At 41.8% G+C, this 25,252-nt stretch overlaps 1 protein-coding gene across 1 annotated transcript in view; it reads left to right on the top strand.

Moving 5' to 3' along the window:
- ush2a (Usher syndrome 2A (autosomal recessive, mild)) overlaps positions 1-25,252 on the top strand; it is a 1,196,697-nt gene that overhangs the window by 1,073,333 nt on the left and 98,112 nt on the right. The window contains exon 61 of the mRNA XM_041207243.1: positions 18,255-18,482. Within this exon, the coding sequence (XP_041063177.1) occupies positions 18,255-18,482 (228 nt within the window). The remainder of the gene's footprint in view (positions 1-18,254; positions 18,483-25,252) is intronic.

Below are 25,252 nucleotides of genomic sequence, written 5' to 3'. Positions count from 1 at the left end.
TGGTAGAAAGCTGCTGACTTTCAGTGGAGGAACTTGTAGATGGCCTTGGAGGATGACCTTAAGGAGCTGTGGACCTAGAAGGCTTGGCTATGGACTCTACTATCTTGGCATAGGCAGCATCAATAAGGGCTGACTGACTGGCAGACAACAAGAAGGGCATTGACGGAGTGGGAGGACAAACGCTGTCTTCATGAGCAAGGACAGCGGATTTGAGTTCTGTGGAGGCACTGCCACTCCTCCAGGCGGCTCCTCAGCAAATCTATTGGGGTAGGGATTGCTGGACTGTTGAGACACCCTCCAAGCCCCTTTGCAAACTGTAATCCACAGCCATGATGGCAGCAGTCTCAGCTTGCATGGCAGCAAGATATTGTACTTATATGCCAAGTCTGAGCTGCCATCGCAGCGCTCAGGCTTCTGAAGGCTTTTGCTTGTGTTGCAATGGAAGCTGAGACAACAGCCTTCAGACACTGCATCATGGCTGGGTCCACGAGTGTGTGAATGGAGTTGACCACCACTTCCATGCTGGAAATAATGGGCTTCATGCTTTGCACAAAGCCCTCTGCCAAGTTGGTGCTGGACACATCCATACTTTTACATATTGATAGCAGGTTTTCTGGCATATTTCCCCATGCATCAAGTATATCAACGTTCTTCTGGAGACTGCCCCATCGATGTGTTCATCTGAGTCCTCTGCAGCAGAATTCATGTGTGATCTCATCCTCCGGTGAACTGGAAGCTGCGCCATCCATCCCTCTGCTGTGGCTGCAGGCCATTCATTCCTGGTATCTTACCACATGCAGATCCTGCCTTAATGCTACTCTCTAAATTAGATGCAGGGTCAGTGTCTGAATGGGTGGCTGAGAGTGTGCAATCAGTGACAGTGCATCTTCATCGCCATTGCCTTCTTGCTGTTACTCCACTGTCTGGCCAAGTTTCATTTCTTGGGTATGTGAAAGGGTGAGGTTTTAAAGTGGGGATGAGGGGGATGAAAAGAACAGATGCATGCTTATAATTTGCAACTTATAAATTACAAGAGTGTGGGATGAAGGTGGAGGTAAAATGTGAGAAAGAGGATTCGGCATGATGATAGCATCATCTTTGATGGTTACAGCCCATCCACTAGCCATGGCCTCCGCATGGAGGTCCAATATTGGCCAGCACCATCTTCTCCATGAGAATCAGGACATGCAGGGGTCCCTTCCATTCGGTCCTGCAGCCTCCATTTGTGTGCCACCTTGTCCTGCAGGAGAAATAGAAGTTTATCACTGAGAATCGTGAAATTTGTTTAGTTGATGTGACTGTCACGGTTCAATAGTTAGTAGTTTGTGCAAGCTGTGAGGTATGGGTATGGGGTTTTCAGCTAAGTGGGTGAGGGTGCAATGTAGCATATGAATGTCAGGTATTAATCCTGATTGCTAGAGATGCTTGGTAGGTGAATAGTTGGCTATTGGTCAATTGAGCAGTGTCAGATGCTAGAAGTGCAGTTGATAGGACATTGCATCTGACCTTGACCATTCATGTGAGGTCATTGAGCTTCCTTGTGACACTACATCCAGATCCTCAACGCTTGAGTCCTGGCATTGACCTCTATGGCTATCTGCTCCACCACCTTTTCACTGTGCATCACGATGGCCTCTTTGCCCCCTGTGAATACTAGACATCTCTCCTTATTTTCACTTCCTCCACCAAGGCCTCCAGTGCAGTGCCTGAACTCCTTGAAACCTGCTGTCTCCCATGTGGTGCCATTAAACAATGTTTCACAGGGAAGATTCACCTCCTGCATAACTGCCAGCACTTGCTGCAGCCACTATGTACCTCTTATTAAGAGATGCAGAATAGCTTTAACTAGTGCTAGCCACTTGCCATGTCAGCCCCTTGCTGAAGTGTCCAGCCAAACAACAGCGTTGTGGGTAGTGGCTGAAATCATTATAATAGCAAGCAGCACAAAGTTGGCCTGCATTATGTTGAGTAGGCATAGCTTAATGTTCCACTGTGATCCCTGTGCCCTTTTTGTGGGTTATCAAATTTAGTCCCTTGTATAATCAAAGAAACATTTCTGGAAAATGTCTTACTATTGGTCTACAGATACATGCTGAAGTGAAATATATCATAGTGGGCATAGATCATTATGTCGCTAGTGTATGCATAATCTCCTAGCTCTTGATTCCCTCCCTAACAAAGAAGGGTTTGCAAAATACATTGATGAAGATAGTGGCCTGATTTTTGGCCATGCCAAGCCCAGGAATGAAGGTCAGTGGGCACTAAAAATCACACGTCGGGCTGTTGTACCAGTTCCTCAGCTCTGTATTGAAGTAATTAAAGGCCTTTTAAGGACTGTTATCAGAGGTTTGGATTTTCCAGTCAGCCTCCAGATTCCTTCAGGTGGTGGGCAGAGACAGTTTAACTTGCCTGGAGGCAGCCTCCCATATCTGGGGGCCAGTGCTCCAGGAAGTCTTTGAGGTCCCTCAGGTTGCCTGAGTGCAACAGAAAATGTTGACAGCCCTGCAAAAAGGTTCCCCAGCTCCTACCTCCAACCCCCTCAGTGATGGCCTGGCTGCAAAAGTCATTTTTAATTTAAAGATTAAATAAGTTGGAGAGAAGACGCCTTCATTTTGAAGTACCTCTCAGTTGCTTACCTTCCATTGCACCCTGCTGCTGTTTTCAAGTTGTCCTTAATTGTATGGTGAGCCCGCCCTCTGGCCACTAATTGGCCGCATGAGGGAAAATCACAATGAGTGACTGTTTCCCATGGGTTCAAACTTCTGACCCACATGTGAGTCTGATGGTGAGGTTCTGACCCACATTGAAAATCCAGCGCTGTGACACTTTAATTGAGCAGCAATAGCAAAGAAATAAATTGGCCAATAACAGATCCAGTTGCAGCATTATTAAATCCACTGTTACCCAACAATAGGAAAATCTAGGCCATTATATTCATCTCAAATGACTCCTGACCCGAATGTACTCATGCATGCACACTCAACAATCCAGTTTGGCTCATTCCCAGTTTTGGTGTATTTTAGAGCATACTCACCTTGCTGCATCACAAGATTTGTTCTCTAATCTTAAGTACCACAGTGTTAAATTCCTTTCACAACTTTAGTAAAATTAATACTTAAATTATGTTTTAAAGTTGTCTTATAATGATATGGCATGATTTTTGTATTCCCCATTGCTTATTTATCATAAGTACTTTACATACCCTCAGTTAGACTTGAATGGTTGTTTGAATCCAGAAAGAATGAAATCTTACTCTATCCTCTTAAGTGCATCACATGTTGTATAGAATAAAACACAGTACTTTACACAGAAAATACAGTAGCATAAAATAATTAGTATTTATTACCTGCAGTCTAATTCTAGTGATAAGGAATTCCCAAAAGTGAATCTTGAATCTTGAAAAGCTAAATTTCATTTTATGCTTGTTTTTTCCTAAATTGGCACAGAGTATATTCGGAGACAGTATCACCTTCACCATTTGGGCTATAATCTAGTGGAATAGATCACGCATCCTTTAGAAAACCAAGCTCAATGTTCATTTCATTGAATTCAATGAAATGAAAACTTTTTGGATTCCATAAAGGGTTAACGTACCAGATTTCCACCCAGGTGATGGAAAAGAAAGTTAAAGAGAGGCCTTCAATTTATGTTTTCATTTCCAGCTATTGTATACAAATAATAGTCTTTTCTAATGCCACTGCATCAAATCTGAATGGAATTCAGCAGGCAATGTCCATTATAATTTCCAAACGCCCAAGACTGCAGCAAATAAAACTAACTCAGTGCTGTGAGTTGAGGTATTTCTGTTATCCAGTATGGCATCTGGTTTGCACGCCCAAAAGTGTGCCATGCAGTGATTTGTATGAGTGATTGTTTATGTTAATGATGCAGCTTGCCTTTGCCTTTTTAGGAAACATAATGACATCACTGAGTGGCTCACAAAAATCAACCCCATTTTATTATGGTGATTTTATTATTATTTATTACAGCTGTCTGTTTTCTAATAATCAGCTGGAGACAAGATATGTTTCTTTGATAGATAGCATGCCATTTCCCCACACAGAAATGAGTGGCTTTCAACGCCATTTATGAATCAGGCAATATGTTATTTAGGTTAGGTTAGACAAAGTAGGATGGCATGCTTCCTTCTCTGAAGGCCACTAATATACTAGTTAGATTTTACAATAACCTAACAACATAATGGGTATGATTTACCCAAATTGACAGATTCCCTCAATTCAGTTTCACAGCACACCAGGCTGGAATTTGAACTCATGGAAGGTAACTATAATTTTTGACAACAACATAAAGTGGATGATATAAGATTTTCTGCCTGTTATACTCCCCTCATGATTTTCCTTCTCATTCATTCCATTGGACCTGGCCTCATAGGGCTGGGTGAAGACAGTGATATCGATTCCATGGAAACGCAGGTTTTGATTGTGCAAATCAGAGATAAGCTAGTGTGTGTATATATATATATATATATATATATATATATGGCTCCCAGCTATGTCATGATTGCAGCCTATCCACAGGCCAGGATTGAATGCAAACCACAGATTTTACAACCGCGCCTGCAGATAGATTATCACCTATTGAAGACATTTTCCATCTTTTGCACATTAAAACGTTCATTTGCAACAAAGCTACATGCTTTACTTCCAATTACTCAAAGGGATTATTTTCAGTATTTAAATTACTTTGTTAGTGGTATGTAGAGTATACAGTGCCACATTTAGATTGTCACCCAATGCAGATTTTATCTACAGCTCCACATTCTGAACATAGCTTGTAATTGCTAACTGTGGTATTATGTCCTTCATCATTTTCCTAAGAAAGGGCATCAAAAAGTACCGGAACTATCATGGAATCTACACACTTTAATATTATTATAATTTCATTTAATTGAAAAATACCTCATCATATATATAAATTTTATATATATTCATGCTTTCTTAAGGTATCTAATACGTGTTGTAGTTTTTATTATTTTTAATATCAATGTAAAATATAAGAAATAAAATTCAATCTGTCTGATGTTGAAAGTATACTTTTTCCAGCTTCCAAGACGTTGTCAGGTTCTTATGAGCTCAGTCTAACAACAATTAATATCCATTATAGAATCAATTCTGTTATGAATGTCTAACTCTGTCTCTCATGTCTAAGATGAATTAGTGTAGGCTATAAATTATTGACTGTCCCTCTTCAGCAAGTGTTTGATAGTATTGCCATCTAGGGGCAGAGTAGAATTCTCTACGCTGAAATAAACTATAATTAAACATCTGTTGCTATTGACAATGTGCATATGTTTTTGTTTTATAGTCCACATGGCTTCCATTTTTCATCTCACAAAAGTATCTTTAAATATCCCAGTGTTCCTGATACTGAAATTGGTTTGCCCCTGATCTATCTATATTTGATTACTGTTTGTATTTAAGCTTGTGTTATGTTTTGACATTTTCTATTTTACAGCTGGAATGTGAGTAAACAGGATTAACCATGCACATTAATTAAACTTTTTTTAACAACTGTTAATCCTTGTAAGGACTGTTAGAGCATTTTATCATTGTTTGACAATAAAATGTTTCAGTTTATTCAGATAATAGTAGAGTCAAAGATTAATGTTTCTTTGCTTTGTTACTTATTTTTCTGTAACTAACTGCCATGAGTACTAAAGGAACACTGGGGATGATGTTAACTTAACTCATCTGGTGGGAAACTGAGTTACATCCCACCCAGTATTAATCTTCATTGACTTCAACAGAGAGTAAAATTTGGTGGAATGTAAAGGGAGCATCACTGTCCATCCTGTTAGTTTTGTGCCGGGTGAGGTAAGTTAAAATATCTCACAATATTGTTTGAGGTTTTTTTGGTAGAGGCGCTTGCAGTTCCTGTTTTGACTCCCATGTTAACACCATACATAAAAATTGTTTTACTTAATCAAAGATAAAGCTTGTCTACCAACAGACATCATCATAGAAACTCCCTTCTCTATTTACTGAAGTGATATCTCTCAGTGGGGTGGGGGAGGAGTTATGGTCGGGAAACTCAGAAGTGCAGGTTTCCTCTAACCCCCACGGCCTTAGTTTCCAAGATGAGTTTGAACTTTTTTTTACAAGGATTCCCATCCTATAATCAGCCTGATGGGAAGGCTCGCTGTCTGTCTGCCTGTCCAGCTGGAAAGACTGTGACAGCCTTAGTTGCGGGGAGGAGTGGGTATGATGAGGGGGGTAGTGGGGATATCATGGAGTGGGATGAGTGGAGACATTGTGTGGTTGAAGAGGTGAAGATATTATGGAATTGGGGAGAGTGAAAACATTATTGGGTTTTAGGGAGCAAAGATATTGTAGGGTTGGGGAGTAAAGACAATGTGGGATTAGGGAGAGTGAAGGCATTGAAGATTTGGGGGGGGTGCAAAGACAACGTGGTGTTAGGGAGAGTGAAGACATTGTTGGATTGTGGTGGAGAATGATGGCATTATGAGGTGTCAGGGAGATCCAGGGTCAGTGATAGCAGGGTGGCAGTGATTGGTGATTGCAGGGAGTGTGCGTTCATGAGGAGATCCTGGAGGCAGGGGATGTCGGACAGATCATGGAGAAAGGGCTGTTTGCAGGGTTGGTTGTGTGGACAGGAAGAGATGCTTCTGCTCCTCTGGATCCAAAGGCATGCTATAAAGGCATTTACTTTATAGATACAGCCCTTTTTGCCTCCTTTTATCTGCCAGGTTTCCTGAGCTCAGGAAAACCCGGCTGACATGACTTTAAAAAAACTTTGACAAAATGCTTCCGTTAAAACAGAAAATATTTGACTTTGTGCTGGATCAAGTTCAAATTTGAAATTTTTGGGGTGCGACTTTCATCTTGAGTAGAGTGCTGAAAGCCACTGAAGGAGCCCTGCCCTGACATCACACAGCTCAACCAGCTGATGAAATGCCGGGATACCTAATTTGGACTGCATATATTACCATGTACTGATTCCACTCTATACTTGCCTCCAAGGTATGTGCAGTGCCAGTATGTGAGCTAGTGGCTGCGAGTGTCAGATCAAGTACCAAGTAATGAATAACAAGTAACAAGATCTCTTTACTGTTGTGCTGTTGTTTCCTCTCTCTCTTCCTCCTTGATAGCTGAAGACTGGTTTCTTGAATCAATTTTGTTGCATGGACTCAAAATATATATTTGTAATTGTGAATATTAGCAAGTGAAATTGCAAAATATGCTGCATTAGGGATTAGGTGGCTCAGTAGGTTCGTAGTATTGCCTGTGTTTAACTCCAGACCAAAGTGATAGGATAAATGCTTCTTCTTTCTTACACTAGTAATGATGCTATGTGAATTGCATGGGCAGTCTCAATCTCATTTCTCATGGCTATACTACAAACCGTTTGTATTTTCCATTTCATTCAGAAATGCCATAAGAATGGCTGCTTTGGGAAATTAAAAGTAACACACTAGTGCAGTGGGATTGGGCCCATGGATCATTGTTGGCTTGGGGTGGAAGTATCATTTTTTTACATTTGGTCACGCTTCTGCTGGATTTTGAGCGGTCTTACATATGCTTTCTTGCAGAGCCCTTAATAATCTTAAAACCAGCTTCAATAGCAGGTGTTCACAAACATTCAGAATCAGCTCATGCAGAAAATTCTGGCTTCCGGTCCATGACTCTGAAGATAAACAGCTAGTGGCAATCTTACATGCAATTGTGGCCTTTTATTCAAAAATGGTGTAGAATATTTGTAATTGACCCATGGATCCACTATTGTAATTAAAAATTGATCCCCTCATTTAATGTGCTTTCATCACTAAAATTCAACTATATTATCATAAACTAACTGTGGAGAAAAGCAAAGTTTTTTTAAGGAATGATGTACCTGAACTTCTGACATCAGTTTAGAACAGGCATTTATTTTGAATTTACTACAAATACCCATATTTCAATAGCACGACCACCTAGTTTGTGCTATATGAGTACCAAAATAACACAGTAAGTAAATCCTATGTTCTATGAAACATTCAGTGGAACATTTTGACTATAATGTGTGGAATATTAAAATAATTTTATGATGCTGCAACGTAAAATTAAATTTGTCATTAAGTCAATGTTCAAAGAATAATTTTAAGATTTATTGACACTTGACAAATATGTTTTTTTAACACTGACTCATCTCTTGCCAAAGACCTGCTACTTCACTCATAATCAGAAGAATGTTTAAACAGCAAGAAAAATCACCTATTGCTTAAGTGAGGCGCCAGATAATGAAGTGGAAATGAACTGCAACTGGTCAGAAAGAATCAAATGCAGCAAAAAAAATTGAAACAATGAAGAGTTGTTGTTGGGGAGATAAATTAATTGAAATGATCTATATGATGGCAAAGTGCTTTGTTTTCCAGTTAGCAGAACTAGAAAGTAACTCATTCATGGCTCATTTCCAAGTGGAATTTTCCCTGCCCTGCCCTGCAGTTAGTGTGCATTCTTGTTTGACTTAATTATTAATTATTCCTATATTTATTACTCAGAATAATAAAGAGAGTAGCATTTGGATATATTCCAAATTCTCATTTTGTGTTTTTTTAAAAGTTGTCTTTGAAATTCTGAAGGATTATATGCTAGACCCTCTAAGTGTGGTTTATTTAGCATCCCACAAGTGTTCCCTTTGGAAATGCCCTTGGCAATGATCATACAAAATACATGAGAAAAGAGGAAATGTAAGTTGATTTTTGTCTCCCACAGGAAATGTTGTAAACTATATAATTGCTGAGTCGATTTATGCTCTCTCCTCCATCTGCTACAGGCTCGTGAGTTTGCATTAGAATTTGAATTAAGTATGTGGAACAATTATACTCAAAGCCTAAATTATGCAGCTGGCTTTGATACTGAGGGTTAGAAATTGGACTTCATTCCACCCATGTTACAGGTACATTGAGGGCCAATTTTAGGGCCAGTGTCCCACTTAAAAGATTCCTTAAAGATGCCTGACCTCTTACTAGATCAAGCGATTTTCTGCCTCTTTGGCAATTGCCTAGAAATGTGAATACGTGGCCTTAGATCTGTTTTGGGCCTCCCCTGCTAAATTCAATATCGGGGCCTGCTCTGCTCTGAATTCGTAACCGGTCACCTGGCATCGACAACCAACAAACTATAATGTGTTCCCCAATTCCTCTGGGCCCCGGTTTACTCCCTCACCTCCATATATACATTGTTGCTGCACCATTGCAAGTGATTCCACACTATATGTGGAAGGGGCAGCAGTGGCATAGTGGTGTTGTCACTGGACTAGTATTCCAGCACAATGCTCTGCAGACCTGGGTTCGAATCCCACCATAGCAGATGGTGAAATATGAATTCAATAAAATCTGGAACCATTTTTGATTGTTATAAAAGGTCTGGCCTATATGTGACTCCAGGTCCCCTCTTAAAAATTAGGGATGGGCAATAAATGCTGGCCTAGCCAGTGATGCCCACATCCCATGAATGAATTTAAAAAACCTGTACTCCATGTAGCTGCAACAAGCTGCCAGCAGCTCACCCAAATAATATCAATGAAAACTCACTTCCCTATTTGACTTTGAGCTGAGTTCCCACCCCACTTCCTCTCTATCACCCAGACTGTCTACTTTCACCTTGGTAACATTGTCCTGTCACAGCCCATCTACTCCTGAACCCCTCATCCATGCCTTTGTTCTCTTTGGACTCGACTAGCAGGACTCCCAACTTCAGCCCTCCATAGACTTCAGCTCATGCAAAGCTTTGCTGCAAATATCCTGACTCATATCATATTCACCTATTACCCCAATCCTCGATGATCTACATCGGCTCCCGGTCCAACAACACATAAAATGTAAAATTCTCATCTTTGTGTTCAAATCCTCATGGCCTCACCGCTCCCTACAGCCCTCCAAGAACTCTGTGGTGTTCTTTCAATTCTGGCCTCTTGTGCATCTCTGATTTCATTCACCTTCCTATTAGCAGCCCTGCCTTCAACTGTCTAATCCTCATCTCTGGAACTCCCTCCTAAATCTTTCGCCTCAACCTCCCTCTCCTCCTTTGAGGCATTTCTTAAAACAGAATTGTTTTGGTCAAGCTTTTGTTCACCTGTCCTAATATCTCCTTACATTGCTTGATGCCAAAATTTCGTTTGAAAACAGTTCTGTGATGCATTTTGCAATGTTTTATTATGTTAAAGGATATATAAATGCAGGCTGTTGTATTGGGTGTTACATTGGTCTTGGGTATCTTGAAACACTTACGGCCCCTTAATGAGCTCTGATTTTAATTGCTCCATCATTGCTGATCTGGTCTTTCATCTGCTTAGAGGCTAAGCTCTGGAATTCCGTCCCTAAACCTCTCCACCACTCTTACTTCTTTTAGGTTGTTCCTTCAAACCAATCTCTTTGACAATGGTTTTGGTCATCTGCCCTAACATTGCCTTATGTGGCTTGGTGCTCCTGATGCAGTGCATCAATACATTGGTCAGGTCTACACCTGGCAAATGGCTTGTATCCCAAAAGAGGATAATTTTAAACTAAACTGCCAGATAGATATTGAATTATGGGAAATAGATGCTATAACTTTATACTGAGGTAACTAACACTGCCTTTACTTTTATATTTAAAACCTCTGCAGAGCTGGTAGGTAATCTGGCCATCCATTCAATTTCCGCTGGGCTGGTTGAATTAAAATCGCAATGATTACTAGTTAGGGCCTTTCCTCATCATCTGACCCAATTGATCCTGAAAGTCTGGTAACGAGCAAAATATTTCAACTGCTAAACCAAGCGTTCTTCATATTGCAAGGGAAATTATTCTAAGATGATTTAATGTAGTTACCCCACAGTTTAAGCAATAAAAACGTACAATGGCTTCATAATATATAGGTATGTGTTTCTACATTCTTGAGAACTAAAATCCTTCTTCACCATCAGCAGTTATCCTTCTCTTGAGCATTAGCCCTTCTGCTGTAGTGGGTAGTAAATTTGCCCTACTTACATCTTACAAGAATTGGCCCAGAGGTGTGTTTGAGACATGCAGCAACATATGCGAGTGAATTGTCAGCTTTTATCCATTTATCCTGCATATCCAGCTTGAAATGAATACAAAACAGTTGCGTGTATCTTCATGTAGAAAAATACAAACAGAATGCAATCCACGTGCAAGTTATTGTTTTTTATTTCAAATAATTGTTCCTCAGTTTCTTTCCATTTCCTATTCTTCTCCTAAAACCTCTAACTCCTTGCTGAGGTACAATTCCACAACTGACACATATTTGAGCACCTCAACCAAGTGACAATTTTCTCCCTGATAGCAAGGTCAGAATTCAGCACTAAGCATAAGGGTGCTATGGGTGGAAACGTGCATAACATCCATTCTCAACTAGTCCTGTGGCCCTGCAGTGATTTAACATCCATTGGGACATTAATTACCTCGAGGCGAGGCTTCCAACCCATCCGTGTTCTGTTCCTTCTATAAATTGTTCCTTGGTAATAGCTTCCAGTTCTGTAAAATCGTAAGACCTGGGCCTGAAGTTTTTGGAATGCCAGGTTTCGCTTCCTGCCATCCTGCTCGAATGAGCGTTAATTGGCTGCAGGCGGGACTTCTGCCCCTCACTCGGGAGGATGTCCCACCTTAGAGAGCTGCCTGCCAATCTGATTATCTGGCAAATCGCTAGTCCCTGCGCGACAGAAGAAGAAGTTCAGGAAGGCATCACAGCCTAAGTGTGAGGAGTGGAGGCCAAGGTAAGTTTAAGAGGTCCTCAGGCGCAGAAGGTAGGGAAGGCCTGGGGAGGTGTGAAGGGGGCAATCAGGGTGTCAGGGGAGAGGCCGGAGAGGGGTGGGAGGTCCAGAGGCCACTGCATCTTAAGAGGGCATCATAAGAGGGCTTCTGATGGAGGAGCCCCCACCTGAGATCTAGGCCTGTTGACTTTTGGGTCTCCCCCATGCCAGGTCAATTCTTCCACCTGCCTAAATTTGAAGCTCAGTGGGAAATGCCCCATAAGGGCCTCAGTTAGGGCAAGGGCAAACTTCCCGCTTGAGGCTTTGCCTGCCCTAGCGTACAATTGCTGCATGGTCCAGTGGCCAGGAAACCGGAGGGAATCTCACTCCTTCAATTTTGCGCTCCCACCCCACCTAAAAACCCACTGGTGAGAAAGCAGAAGATACTGGCCCTGGTCTTACAAGTTAATCTACCACTGTTTCTGACCCAAGAAAAACACAAGAGTGGAATATAATGGGACAGAGCATGTGCCAAGATTTTCTGTGGCTGCACTGGAGGCTTGGGCCGAGCTGATGCAGAGGAAGTTAGATGCGCCCAATCTGCAGGGGACCAGGAGGCCCCGCAGACAAACCCTATGCGCAGACAGTTCTTGTCATGGCTGTTAGTACCGTACCAGTCATTAATGGGCTTACAGAATGTCACAGCAGTCCAGCAATCTGCCTCCAACAGATTCTTAGGATTGCTGTGATGCCACACTGGGGGAAAGGCAGTGACTTTATGGAGCATAGGCTACTGTCCTCTTTCAAGATAACAACTTTCATGCCCCGACCCCTCCTACTCCCGTTGCCTGTTAACCAATCATCCCAGTCTGTTTCCGCCCATGGTGAGATGGTGCAGTTTGCCGTTCAGCCTTCTCATTTCAGAGCTGCTCGGGGAAGTTCTATAAAACTATCCGCAGTCGCCTCCATTGAAAGTCATCAGCCTTCCATCAACCATGCTGCAACCATTGGGTTGACACCATGAAGGAGCAATAGGACAGACAAAGGCACACCAAGTTAAGGCATTAAGAGAATGCACAAGGATAATTAGTTGACATTTGTGTGCAAGTTGGCATGATCTAGTGTATAAATTTGGTTTGGAATGTTTGTTTTGTGGTGGCTTTTATTTCAGCCTTGCGGCTAAGTGGGCGCTGTAATAGTGACAGAAAAAAAGGATGAGGTCCTACAAGCTGAATATAGGGAGTTAGGACGTAAATTTAAAAGTAAGACCTCAAAGGTAGTAATCTCAGGATTACTATCAGTGCCATGTGCTAGCGAGAGTAGACATAACAGGATATATCAGATGAATATGTAGCTGAAGAAATGGTGTATGGTGGAGGGATTCAGGTTCCTGGGACATTGGGACCGGTTCTGGGGAAGGTGGGACCAGTACAACAAGACTGGTTGCATCTGGGCAGGACTGGGACCAATGTCCTTGGCGGGGTGTTTGCTAGTGCTGTTGGGGAGGGTTTAAACTAAAATGGCAGGGGGATGGGAACCTGAGCAGGGGGATAGAGGAAGGGGAAACAAGAATAGAAATGGAAGACAGAAAATTAAGAAGCAAAAGTGGAAGGCAGAAAAAACAAGGGCGAGAAATAACTGGTGTCATAGTGCAAAATAAAGCTAAGATAACTAACAAGGTTTAAAAGACAAGTCTAAAGGCATTGTATCTTAATGAATGGAGCATTCACAATAAGGTAGATGAATTAACAGCACAAATAGATATAAACGGTTATGATATAGTTGCAATTACGGAGACATGGTTGCATTGTAACTAAGGATGGGAACTGAACATCCAGGAGTATTTAGTATTTAGGAAGGACAGACAAATAGGGAAAGGAGGTGTGGTAGCATTGTTAGTAAAGGAGGAAATCAATGCAATAGTGAGGAAGGATATTGGCTCAGAAAATCATAATGTGAAATCTGTTTGGGAGGAGATAAGAAACACCAAGGGGCAGAAAACATTGGTGGGGGTTGCCTATAGGCCTCCAAACAGTAATGGAGATGTAAGAGAAGGCATTAAATAGGAAATTAGAGATGCATGCAATAAGGGTATAACTGTAATCATGGGTGACCTAATCTACATATAGATTGGACAAACCAAACTATCAACAATACTGTAGAGCAGGATTTCCTGGAGTATGTACGTGATGGTTTTTTAGACCAATATGTTGAGGAACCAACAAGAGAGTAGGTTATCCTAGATTGGGTATTGTGCAATGAGAAAGGATTAATTAACAATCTTGTTGTGCAGGGTCCCTAAAGGAAGAGTGACCATAAAATGATGGAATTGTTCATTAAGATGGAGAGTGAGGAAGTTAAATCCAAAACTAGGGTCCTGAATCCAAATAAAGGGAACCAAGAGGATAGGAGCAGCTTAGAATTCAGCAAAAGTGGACAAAAAGATAGATCAAGAAGGGAAAATGGAATATGAGAGTAAACTTGCAGAGAACATAAAAACTGCCTGTAAAAGCTTCTGTAAATATGTGAAAAGAAAAAGATTTTTGAAGACAATTGTAGGTCCCTTACAGTCAGACATGGGGGAAATTATAATGGGGAACAAAGAACTGGCAGAAGAATTGAAGACGTATTTTGGTTCTGTCTTCACAAAAGAGGACACAAATAATTTCCCAGAAATTTTAGGGAATCAAAGGTCTAGTGAGAGGGAGGAATTGAAGAAAATCAGCATTAGTAAATAAATGGTGCTAGAGAAATTAATGGAGTTAAAGGCTGAAAAAGCCCCATGGCCTGATAATCCACATCCCAGAGCACTAAAGGAAATGGCGCTGAAAATATTGGATGCATTTGTGGTCATCTTTCAAAATTCTATAGACTCTGGAGCAGTTCCTAAAGATTGGAGGGTGGCAAATGTAACCCCACTATTTAAAAAAAGAGGGAAAGAAAAAACAGAGAATTCCAGACTAGTTAGCCTAACATCAGTAGTGGGGGAAATGCTAGAGTGCATTATGAAAGAACATTTGGAAAGCATTAACGGGATTAGACAAAGTCAGCATGGGTTTATGATAGGGAAATCATGCTTAACTAATCTACTGGAGTTTTTTGAGGATTTAGCTAGTAGAATAGATAAGGGAGAACTAGTGTGGTATATTTGGTATTTCGAGAAGGCTTTTGATAAGGTCCCACCTAAGAGGCTAGTGGGCAATATTATATCACATGGGATTGGGGGTAATATACTGGCATGGTTTGAGAATTGGTTGACAGACTGAAACAGAGAGTGGGAATAAATGAATCTTGTTCCAGGTGGCAGGCAGTGACTAGTAGTGTACCGTAGGGATCAATGTTTGGGTCCCAGTTATTCACGATATATATAAATTACTCGGATGAAGGAAACAAATGCAATATTTCCAAGTTTGCTGATGCCACAAAACTGCGAGGGGTTGTGAGTTGTGAGGAGGATACTCAGAGGCTTCAGAGCAATTTAGACAAGTTGTGTGTGTGGGTAAACACATGGCAGATGCAGTATAACGTGGATAAATGTGAAGTTTTATGCTTTGGTATGAAAAACAGAAAGGCAGAGTATTATTTAAATGATGACATATTGGGAAATGTGGATGTACAAAGGGATCTGGGTGTCCTTGTGCACCTGTCAATGAAAGTAAACAGGCAGGTGCAGCAAGCAATTAGGAAGGCAAATTGTGTTTTGGCCTTCATTACATGAGGACTTGAGTTCAGAAGTAGGGATGTCTTACTGCGGTTATACAGGGCCTTGGTGAGACCACACCTGGAGTATTGCATGCAGCTTTGGTCTTCCTACCAAAGAAAGGATATGTTTGCCATACAGGGAGTGCAGCGAAGGTTCACTAGGCTGATACCGGGGATGGCAGGACTGTCATATGAGGAGAGATTGGTTCGACTGGGCCTGTATTTACTAGAGTTTAGAAGAATGAGAGGGGATCTGATTGAAACATGTAAAATTCTAACAGGGCTAGATAGACTGGATGCAGGGAGGATGTTTCCCCTGGTTGGGGAGTCTAGAACCAGGGACCACAGTCTCAAGATATAGGGCAGGCCATTTAGGACTGAGATGAGGAAAATTTTCTTCATACAGAGGATGGTCAACCTGTGGAATTCTCTACCACAGAAGGCTGTGGAGGCCAGGTCACTTAGTATATTAAAGAAAGAAATTGATAAATTTTTGGACATGGGGCATCAAGGGGTATGGCAAGAAAGTGGGAATATGGCATTGAGATAGAGGATCAGCCATGATCATATTGAATGGCAGAGCAGACTTTTAGGGCCGAATGGACTTACCTCACATCCCTCACTGACTGACATCCTGGTCGAATGGAAGCTAAGTCTGTCAATACGTGCGTAAGTCCCATCTTTAGGGTTCCCCACAGCTTTCAACCTTCCCATTCCCAAGGGTCAGGTAAGTAAAAATTCAGCTGATCTTTCTTCACTGAGGTTCAGGTAGGAGAATTGCTCCCTGAACACCGTGGGTAAATCTGACCTCCTGCTTAGAGTCTTTCTCATTTTCATCCTCTTCCCTCTTCTGGCAGCCTTCTGTTCATTCACTCACTCATGTCGTATTCCAAAGGGAATGACTTCCGCTGCTTTCATCTTTGGGAGCAATTGGTTTGTGCAGCAGCCTTGAACTCAGGTTGACGTCCTTCAGTTCCGGCCACACCACTCCCTTGGAACAATTTTAGCAAGCACCAAACTACTTGCACAATTATAGCAGCAGCCAGTAAAAATCGATCAGCACCTACCCTGAGAGTAGTTGATGATCCCTTTAAATATGCTGCTGGCAGGTGCTGAATGTGTGTTCAGCCATGTGTGATTAAAAGGTGGCATTGAACTTCAAAATGGCAACGAAGGCATCAAATCAGTGTTATACAAAGTGATGGCATAATCTGCCTACTCTGCACACTTCCAGCAGATACTCACTGCAGGCATATGCTATCATCCTCACAAATATGGTGTCTGACGCAACTCACACCAGGAGTGTGCACATGAACTGCAGATGCCATTTTAAACTTCTAAGGCCACCTGTGGTGCTCTTAAAAACAGGCATTGCACATTTGAATATTGCACCGCTGAAATGCTACGTTTTTTGCTTTTTTCACAGGTGCTGCTAGCACTGCTAAGTGTTTCCAGCATACTTTATTTTTATGTCAGATCCCCAGTATCTGTAGTACTTTGCTTATAGTTTGAATCAAAGGTCGAAATTTTCCTTCGGCAAGCAGGGAGCGTAAATTGACACCCAGTGACGTCGGGCGGGTGTCCCGATGTCACTGCACGTCATTCAGATATTCAGTTCGGTGGGCGCACAGCCGCCTCGGCTGCATGCCCACCAAACAGTCAAAGGCCTATTAAGGCCAGTTAAAAAGTAATTAATTAGCTGAGCTGCCCGTCCAACCTTAAGGTTGGCGGGCAGGCGAAGAGCCCAGACGGCCTTCACATTTTTCATGAAATCTCATCCACGGGCGGCATGAGGTTTCATGAAGGGTTTATTATTTAAAATTAAAAAATTTGAAATAAATAATGGACATATCCCAACTCAAGTGACAGTTTCACATGAGGGGACGTATCCTTCAATTTTTTTCCCACCTTTATTCAAATTTCCATAACTTAAACAAATCTCCCCTGAGGCACCTCTGTGCCTCAGGGAGATCTCTGCGTTCTCTCACATACATGCGTGAAAAAGCGCAGGGAACCTCTCAGGGAATCCCCGCCCTGGCCCGCACAGGGAGCACTTAGTGCCTTAATTGGCCCGCCCATGTAAAATGTAAAATTCGCGCCCACCCCGCACCCGCCCATCCCCCGAGGAGGGTAAATTTCTGGCCAGAGAATCCTGGCTCATGCGCTTCTCCCTAACACAGTGACACTGAAGTCAGTGGTCATATCTTTACCATTGTAAAGGCTGAGATCAGCTTGTTTACAAAAAAAATCTTCAATTATTCCTGGGGCAGAGTTTTACGGGTAATTTGGTTTCTCAGCCTGCCACCTGAAGAGTTGGTGGAAATATATCCCCTGTGATGCATGCTGCCTCACAACCATTTAATGCTATGAAGAGCATTAATTGGCTGGAGGTGAAATTTCCTCCCCTCACTCAGGAGGAAGTCCTGCCTCAGACAGCCACCAGCCAATCTGATTGGCTGGCAGCTCTTTAGTCCCAGCAGCACCACTGGAAGCTGTGGCCACGATCAGGACTACAAGCAGGTGGAGGTAATTGAGGGGGTCTCATGCTGAATACCAGTGGGGAGCAGGGAGCAGCGGGGTGCGGAAGATCTGGGAGAGGATGCCCAATGGGGAAAGGGGCCAGTGAGGCAGGTGCCCATCCCACTTCCTGCCTGAGGCCCAAGGAAGGTGACAAGTCTCCCCTAAATAAATTGTAAAATTATAATCTTGTTGAATGAGATTTTCATTTCCATGCAAAAATACTCTGTTACAATAATACTCGAAAAATACAGTTTTGCTGAGATATTGCTTGCTGATTTGAATTTGCTGACTGATTTATAAAAACAAATGCATTTTTCTTATAGGGTACAAGCAACCAGACTCATGTGTTTGGATTAAAGCCTTTCACCATCTATAATTTTAAAGTGCTTGCCATAAATAATGCTGGGCAAGTGGCAAGCCCATGGACTTCTATACGCACCCTAGAAGCATCACCCAGTGGGCTCAGCAATTTCACTATTGAGCAAAGAGAAAATGGCCGTGCATTGTTACTGAAATGGTCAGAACCCAGTAACCCAAATGGAATAATCAAGGTAAGATAATTTAAGGCTTGAGCTATGCTGATTCCCCTTAAGATCTGGATGCACACATGCATTTTGGGGACATGGAGATAATAGTCAAAACAGTGTCAGTATCAATCGTGTTTTAACCTGAAGTGACACTATGGAGACAAATGTTAGTGAAAATATATAGTTAAATTAGGATGGTAGGCATGGTGTTTGGGGACAGAAATGAACAATTAAAACACCTTTATTAATGATCAAGGAATTAAATGATGTGAAAGTATCTCAGGAGAAAATACCTTAGTGTTACGGGAGAGGGAGAAGCATATATTAGTAATTCATTTAAATCAAGTATACAAGTCATATTAAATAGCAAGGTCTGTAGTGTTCTATTGGCAAACCTTAGTCCATTTGAATGAGAAAGTTTTTGAGTAAAAATTAACTGATCCAACATTTTGAGACTATCAGTGATTTAATGCATGCTGAACTGCACCAAGAATTAAACAAAAATGCAGCATACTGGAAAGATATAGCAAGTCAGTTAACATCCATAAAGAAAAACAGCAGATTAGCATTTCAGAATTGATTTTCCTCTTGGATTCGGGTAGAAATAATTATTTCAGCGGAATGCGTATAGAAAAATCAGATGGAGAAAATTTTGTACCTGAAGTGGAGCATGGCTGATTTTCTATTCATTAATTTAAATGGGCAGGAGATTATTTCAAATCACTGGCGGGCGCAGTTTTCTGCTTTCCCAAAGTTGGACAGACTGTGTTTGGAGCACGAGATTCTCCCCACTCAAAGTTCACTTCTTTACTTTGCCCAGGAGATTATTTAGACCCAAGCGGAAAATTGGAAAAACTACTCCTTCGTGTATATCCACTTTGACAGATCAGGGCCATCAGGGCGCTGAGCACTTCTTTCTTGCAGTTTTATCAAAATGCCCTGTTTTGTAATGATAAATCGCTTATACTTTTGCTGTAATGTTTTATGTTAACAATGAACTAGGAAATACAGACAGTGGTATTAACTTAGAATTAATTACAAGCCAAAAGCCTGGTGACTGGGAAGGGAAGAGAGCAAATTCTGGGCCAGGCCAGAATTGAGGGTGAAACACAGGTTTCCTTCTCATTTAAAATACATTTCAAAATTTGGTGCAGGGGAGGGCCATAAAAGTCTATCACCCACCCTCCTCTCCACATGTTGGAAATATGTCTGGGGGATGTACACATATATCCCAGGAATTCCTCCACTTATACCTTTACTAACTGGCAGCTGGTGAAAGTTTTGTTCAGTGCCTAGTAAGAACCTGAATCTAAAATAAGAAGAGGTAATTGATTACCTTTTCAAAAAAAAAATCCAGAGAGGTACAGATTTTTAATATGTTGCCTCTTTGACCCTCCCAGGTGTTTCAGAAGAGCATGACACTGCTCTCTTCCACCACTCAGGGCAGGCACCTCTGAAGCTTCTTCACAGGCTTGGGCTACCATTTAAATAACCTTAAGATAAAAGCAAAAAACTCTGGATGCTGGAAATCCAAAACAAAAACAAAAATACCTGGAAAAACTCAACAGGTCTGGCTGCATCTGTGGAGAGGAACACAGTTAACATTTCGAGTCTGAATGACCCTTCAACAGAACTAAGTAAAAATAGAATAGAGGTGAAATATAAGCTAGTTTAAGGGGGGGTGGGATAAGTAGAGCTAGATAGAGGGCCAGTGATAGGTGGAGATAACCAAAAGATGTTACAGACAAAAGAACTAAGAGGTATTGAAGGTGGTGATATTATCTGAGGAATGTGCTAATTAAGTGTAGAAAGCAAGACAAACAAGGTACAGATAGTCCTGGTGGCGTTGGGGTGAGGTGAAGGAATCAAAGAAGGCTAAAAGGTAGAGATAAAACAATGGATGGAAATACACTTAAAAATAATGAAAGTAGGTGGGAAAAGAAGAATCTATATAAATCATTGGAAAAAAAGGGGGGGATCGGAAAGGGGTGGAGATGGAGGAGAGAGTTCATGATCTAAAATTGTTGAACTCAATGTTCAGTCCGGAAGGCTGTAAAGTGCCTAGTCGGAAGATGAGGTGCTGTTCCTCCAGTTAGCGTTGAGCTTCACTGGAACAATGCAGCAAGCCAAGGACGGACATGTGGGCATGAGAGCAGGGTGGAGTGTTGAAATGGCATGCGATAGGGAGGTCTGGGTAATGCTTGCGGACAGACCGAAGGTGTTCTGCAAAGCGGTCACCCAGTCTGCGTTTGGTCTCTCCAATGTAGTGGAAACCGTATTGGGAGCAATGAATGCAGTAGACTAAATTGAGGGAAGTGCAAGTGAAATGCTGCTTCACTTGAAAGGAGTGTTTAGGCCCTTGGACGGTGGGAGAGGGGAAGTAAAGGGGCAGGTGTTGCACCTTCTGCAGTTGCATGGGAAGGTCCTGTGGGAGGGGGTTGAGGTGTAGGGGGTGATGGAGTAGTGGACCAGGGTGTCCCGGAGGGAACGATCCCTGCGGAATGCCGCCGGGGGGGGTGAAGGGAAGATGTGTTTGGTGGTGGCATCATGCTGGAGTAGGCGGAAATGGCGAAGGATGATCCCTTGAATGCAGAGGCTGGTGGGTGATAAGTGAGGAAAAGGGGGACCCTATCATGTTTCTGGAAGGAGGAAGAAGGTGTGAGTGTGGATGCGCGGGAGATGGGCCGGACATGGTTAAGGTTAAATAACCTTATCCCTTCAAATTGGAACTTAGTTCTGCACAATCTATTTGGACAGTTGTGAGTGCCACTCTGTTGCACTTCCCCTGGCGGACTGGGACCCATGAAATTTTGGGGCCAACATCCGGTTCTGCAGCTTTATGAAGGCCCCAGAATGTAAAATTCTGAGATGCATTTGAAGAAAATAGATGGCATATTTTAAAAAGTTTGACCTTAATGCTATTATTTTCTGATGAGGTGTTATCAATTGTCCACTGTAACTCTGGCAGAAGATTCACAGAGGTACCTGAGAAATGATTTAAATAGTGTTCACACCATTTCGTCAGAATTTCTGCAGATACACTACTGAAGTTACAGCAGACATTTGGTAGAAGCCTTACAGAAATTCAACCCTTGAATGTCTAATTCACACAAAGGAACCTTCTTATAACTAATTCAGATGTACTGACATTCAATTTACAGTGTCTAATTAATTTAGCATGTGACACAATAAAACAGTATGCCGGTTGTAACAAGTTGCTACGTAGGGAAAATCTTCCATTGTCCTGACCACAAGGGGGAAAAATACATTTCATAGATCTGTAAGCAATTGTTCCCCAGACATCAAACACTTTGGGTGCGAACTTCTGTAGCACAACTGGAGGCATCAATGCATGGTAGCAACACAAGTCCAGCTCCTTTTTCTGCCAGCTGTTTCCAGTGTGACTCACTCAGTGCTCCATCATGGAAAGGATGCCCACAGAGGTGCCCCCAGCACATGCCGGAAGGTACTGAATTGGCGTTATGCCAATGGCAAACAGCCCTATTGGCTGACTTTGCACCCATTCTCCTAATTTGGACCACACAGGTTCAGGCAACAAATTTTGACAGCACTCACCAAAGATTAGATGTTCTCCTAAAAGAACTGTAATCTGAGGCAGCGCTATTTAAAGGGCCACTCAACAAGTCTAGATGCTTCTGATTTTACTTCAGCCTAAACTAAGTTTGTGGAAGCAATGCGTTGGGTTTTTAAAGTTGCGTTTTGGCAGTTGGTGGTTACAGTCAGGGAGGGTAGGTGAGTACCTGACCCATGGAAATGGCAGGAAGAGATAGATGCAAATTGCAAGGGAGCTCTTGTCCTGAGCCAGCTAGGGAGGTTCACGAGTTTCAGCAGGATCCAGGCCATAGCAGACAAGTTCACAGTTTCAGAGTCAGAAATTGAGATGCTACCATTGCCATGGTGGCCACCAACAATTTAAATGCCCTATTCCAGTCAAAGTCGGTTATATACAGACAGCATCAGAAGGAGAGGAAATAGTAATGCTCCAGGTTGTGGTAAAGCTGCAGTCACAGCCATGCACCAGGTCGAGATTGTGATAGATCCAGCAAACCAAAGGAACAGCACCTCATCTTCCGACTAGGCACTTTGCAGCCTTCCGGACTTAATATTGAGTTCAACAATTTCAGATCATGAACTCTCTTCTCCATCCCCACCCCATTTCCGATCCCCCTTTTTCCAATAATTTATAATTTTTTTTCCACTATATCTTTTTCTTTTCCCTCCTATTTTTAAATTTATTTTGATCTATTGTTTCATCTCCACATTTTAGCCCATTTCGATCCCTTCCCCCCACCCCACCCACACTAGGGCCATTTGCCACTAGCTTGCTTCCCTTAATGTCCCCATTAGCACATCCTTTAGATAATATCACCACCATCAACACTCCTTTATCCTTTTGTCTATGACATCTTTGGCAGTCTCTTCTTGGCCTCCACCTATCATTGGCCTCCTATCGAGCTCTCCTGTCCCACCCACTTCTACCAGCTTATATTTTATCTCATTTCTATATGTCTTAGTTCTGATGAGGGGTCATATGGACTCAAAATGTCAACTGTATCCCTCTCCGCAGACGCTGTCAGACCTGCTGAGTTTTTCCAAGTATTTTTGTTTTTGTTCTAGATTTCCAGCATCTGCAGTATTTTGCTTTTATCTTAGTGTAGAGAAGCCTGTTGGATATACGTCATGTACTTTAAGGAAGTCAGAGCAAAAGAACTCACAAATTGAGACAGAGGCATTAGCAATCATATATGGTATTACTAAGTTCTACAAATACTTATATAGTAGGAAGTCCACTTTGTTAACTGACCAGCAAGCCCTTACAATCATTTTGATTCAAAGAAGATGGTACCATCCCAAGTGGTAGCGCAACTTCAGAGATGGGCATTGATGTTATATATTGTATGTCAGCAGATCATGCAAATGAGGATATTCTTTTGAGATTTTCCATGAAGACTGATTCATTTTTTAGTCACTGAATTACTATACCTACACAAATGGTATGTCAGTCTCTATCAGAGAGATTAACGAAGAAATTCACAAGGATGTGATACTCAGTAAAGTGTTCAATTATGTCATGAATGGCTGGCCTAAAGAGTGTGATGATGAGAAAGTGTGGGAGAATTTCACAGGTAGAAATGAACTGAGTGTCGATCAAAGCTGTCTCCTAGGATGTTTTAAGAGTCATTATTCCACCAAGGTTTAGGGATTGTTTGAGGAACTACATCAAGAGCACACAGGGATAGCCCGTATGATAGTCAAACACAAGCAAATTGTGGGAATGAGTACATGTCAATTTCTTTGAAATGGAAGGGAAGGAGTACTTTGTTTTGGTTGATAGCTATAACAAGTGGATAAATGTTGAATCGACAGCCAATACTACAAGTGCCAAAATGATTGAGGATTTGAGAAGTTGGCTTACAATTTATGGGTTTCCAGAGGTGTTGGAGTTTAGATCAGAAGAGCTTGAAATATTTCTGAGTAAGAATAGAATCAAACACACTCTAATGCCACCAGATCATGCAGCATTGAATGATGCTGCAAAAAGAAAGGTACAAATTGTGAAAAGGTTTTTGCAAATGTATTTTCTAGGTTACAAACCAGGCAGTAATTTCCATATTTCGCTTCGACACAGAGTAGACAATTTTCTGTTTTCTTACAGAATCAACTCCACAGTCCACTTATCTTATGAGTTAGTGCACACCTTAGGAGTTAGTGTTTAAATACGGTTTTAAAGCAATGTTTAGTTTGTTTAAGCCAAGTCAGGAGCAAAGTAAAAGAAAAGCAAGACAAAGTGAAGACGAGTCACGATAGACAAATCATGAAACTTAGTACAATACTAGTCAGAAGGTCATGGTGAAAAACCAGCGAGATGATTTGGGGAATTATGTAATTGGAGTTGCGTAAAGACACTCAGTGCATTCACATATCTACTGAAGATTGGAAGAGACTCTGACAGTATCATGTAGATCATTTGCTTAAAAGAGGAAATCTGGCAATTGGGGAGAGTGGGAGAAACCTACAGCCCAAAGTGAAAGTGAGAAAGAAAGTGAACGTCAAAAATAAACTGAAATTTTGCTGGTAACACAGAATCCACCAGTAGAGCAAAATGAGTCAGTGTCTGCGGGTTAAAGTAAGGTGTCTAGGGGGTAACACTGGGGACTGGGTGGAAGATTCAGCTTTCTGGATATCATTCAACAACTGGATATGTAAACCTTGAAATAAGACAGGGAGCAGGATGAAAGAGACCAGTTGTCGGATAGCTTAAAAGGTAAAACATGAATTGGATTGGGACAATTCAGCTTCTGTGGGCTATTTATAAAATGAGGACACAACTGAATTGAAAGAATTGAAGTTTATGAGTTTTGTATTTCATTGATGGGTTCTGCATGGATTCAACTATTTATCAACTATTTGTGTGCTATTCATATCTTGTGATTATTTTAAACATAGTTCAATAAAATTTGTTTGTGGATTTTATAATCCTATGCTTTTGTCCATGTCATGATTTATTCTATTCAAGCTCATAACAGTACAAGTGTTACGCATGGATCTCAGGCCCTCCATCAGAATTTCCACAACAGCACTGAGACTTTGGGTGACTTCTGCCAGTGCTGCATTGAAAGCTGAGACAGCAGCCACCAGATGCTGTATCATGGTAGTGTAGTTATGGATTTGGCCACCGCTTCCATAGTGAAAGAATTGGCTCCAAGCCCTGTGACACGTCAGAGCCAGGCTCCTCCATGCTTCCCGATAGTGACAGAAGGCTCTATGGCAGG

This window comes from Carcharodon carcharias, chromosome 2, assembly GCF_017639515.1.
Source record: "Carcharodon carcharias isolate sCarCar2 chromosome 2, sCarCar2.pri, whole genome shotgun sequence".
Lineage (NCBI taxonomy): Eukaryota > Metazoa > Chordata > Chondrichthyes > Lamniformes > Lamnidae > Carcharodon > Carcharodon carcharias.
This window is presented reverse-complemented; position numbering and strand designations above follow the sequence as displayed.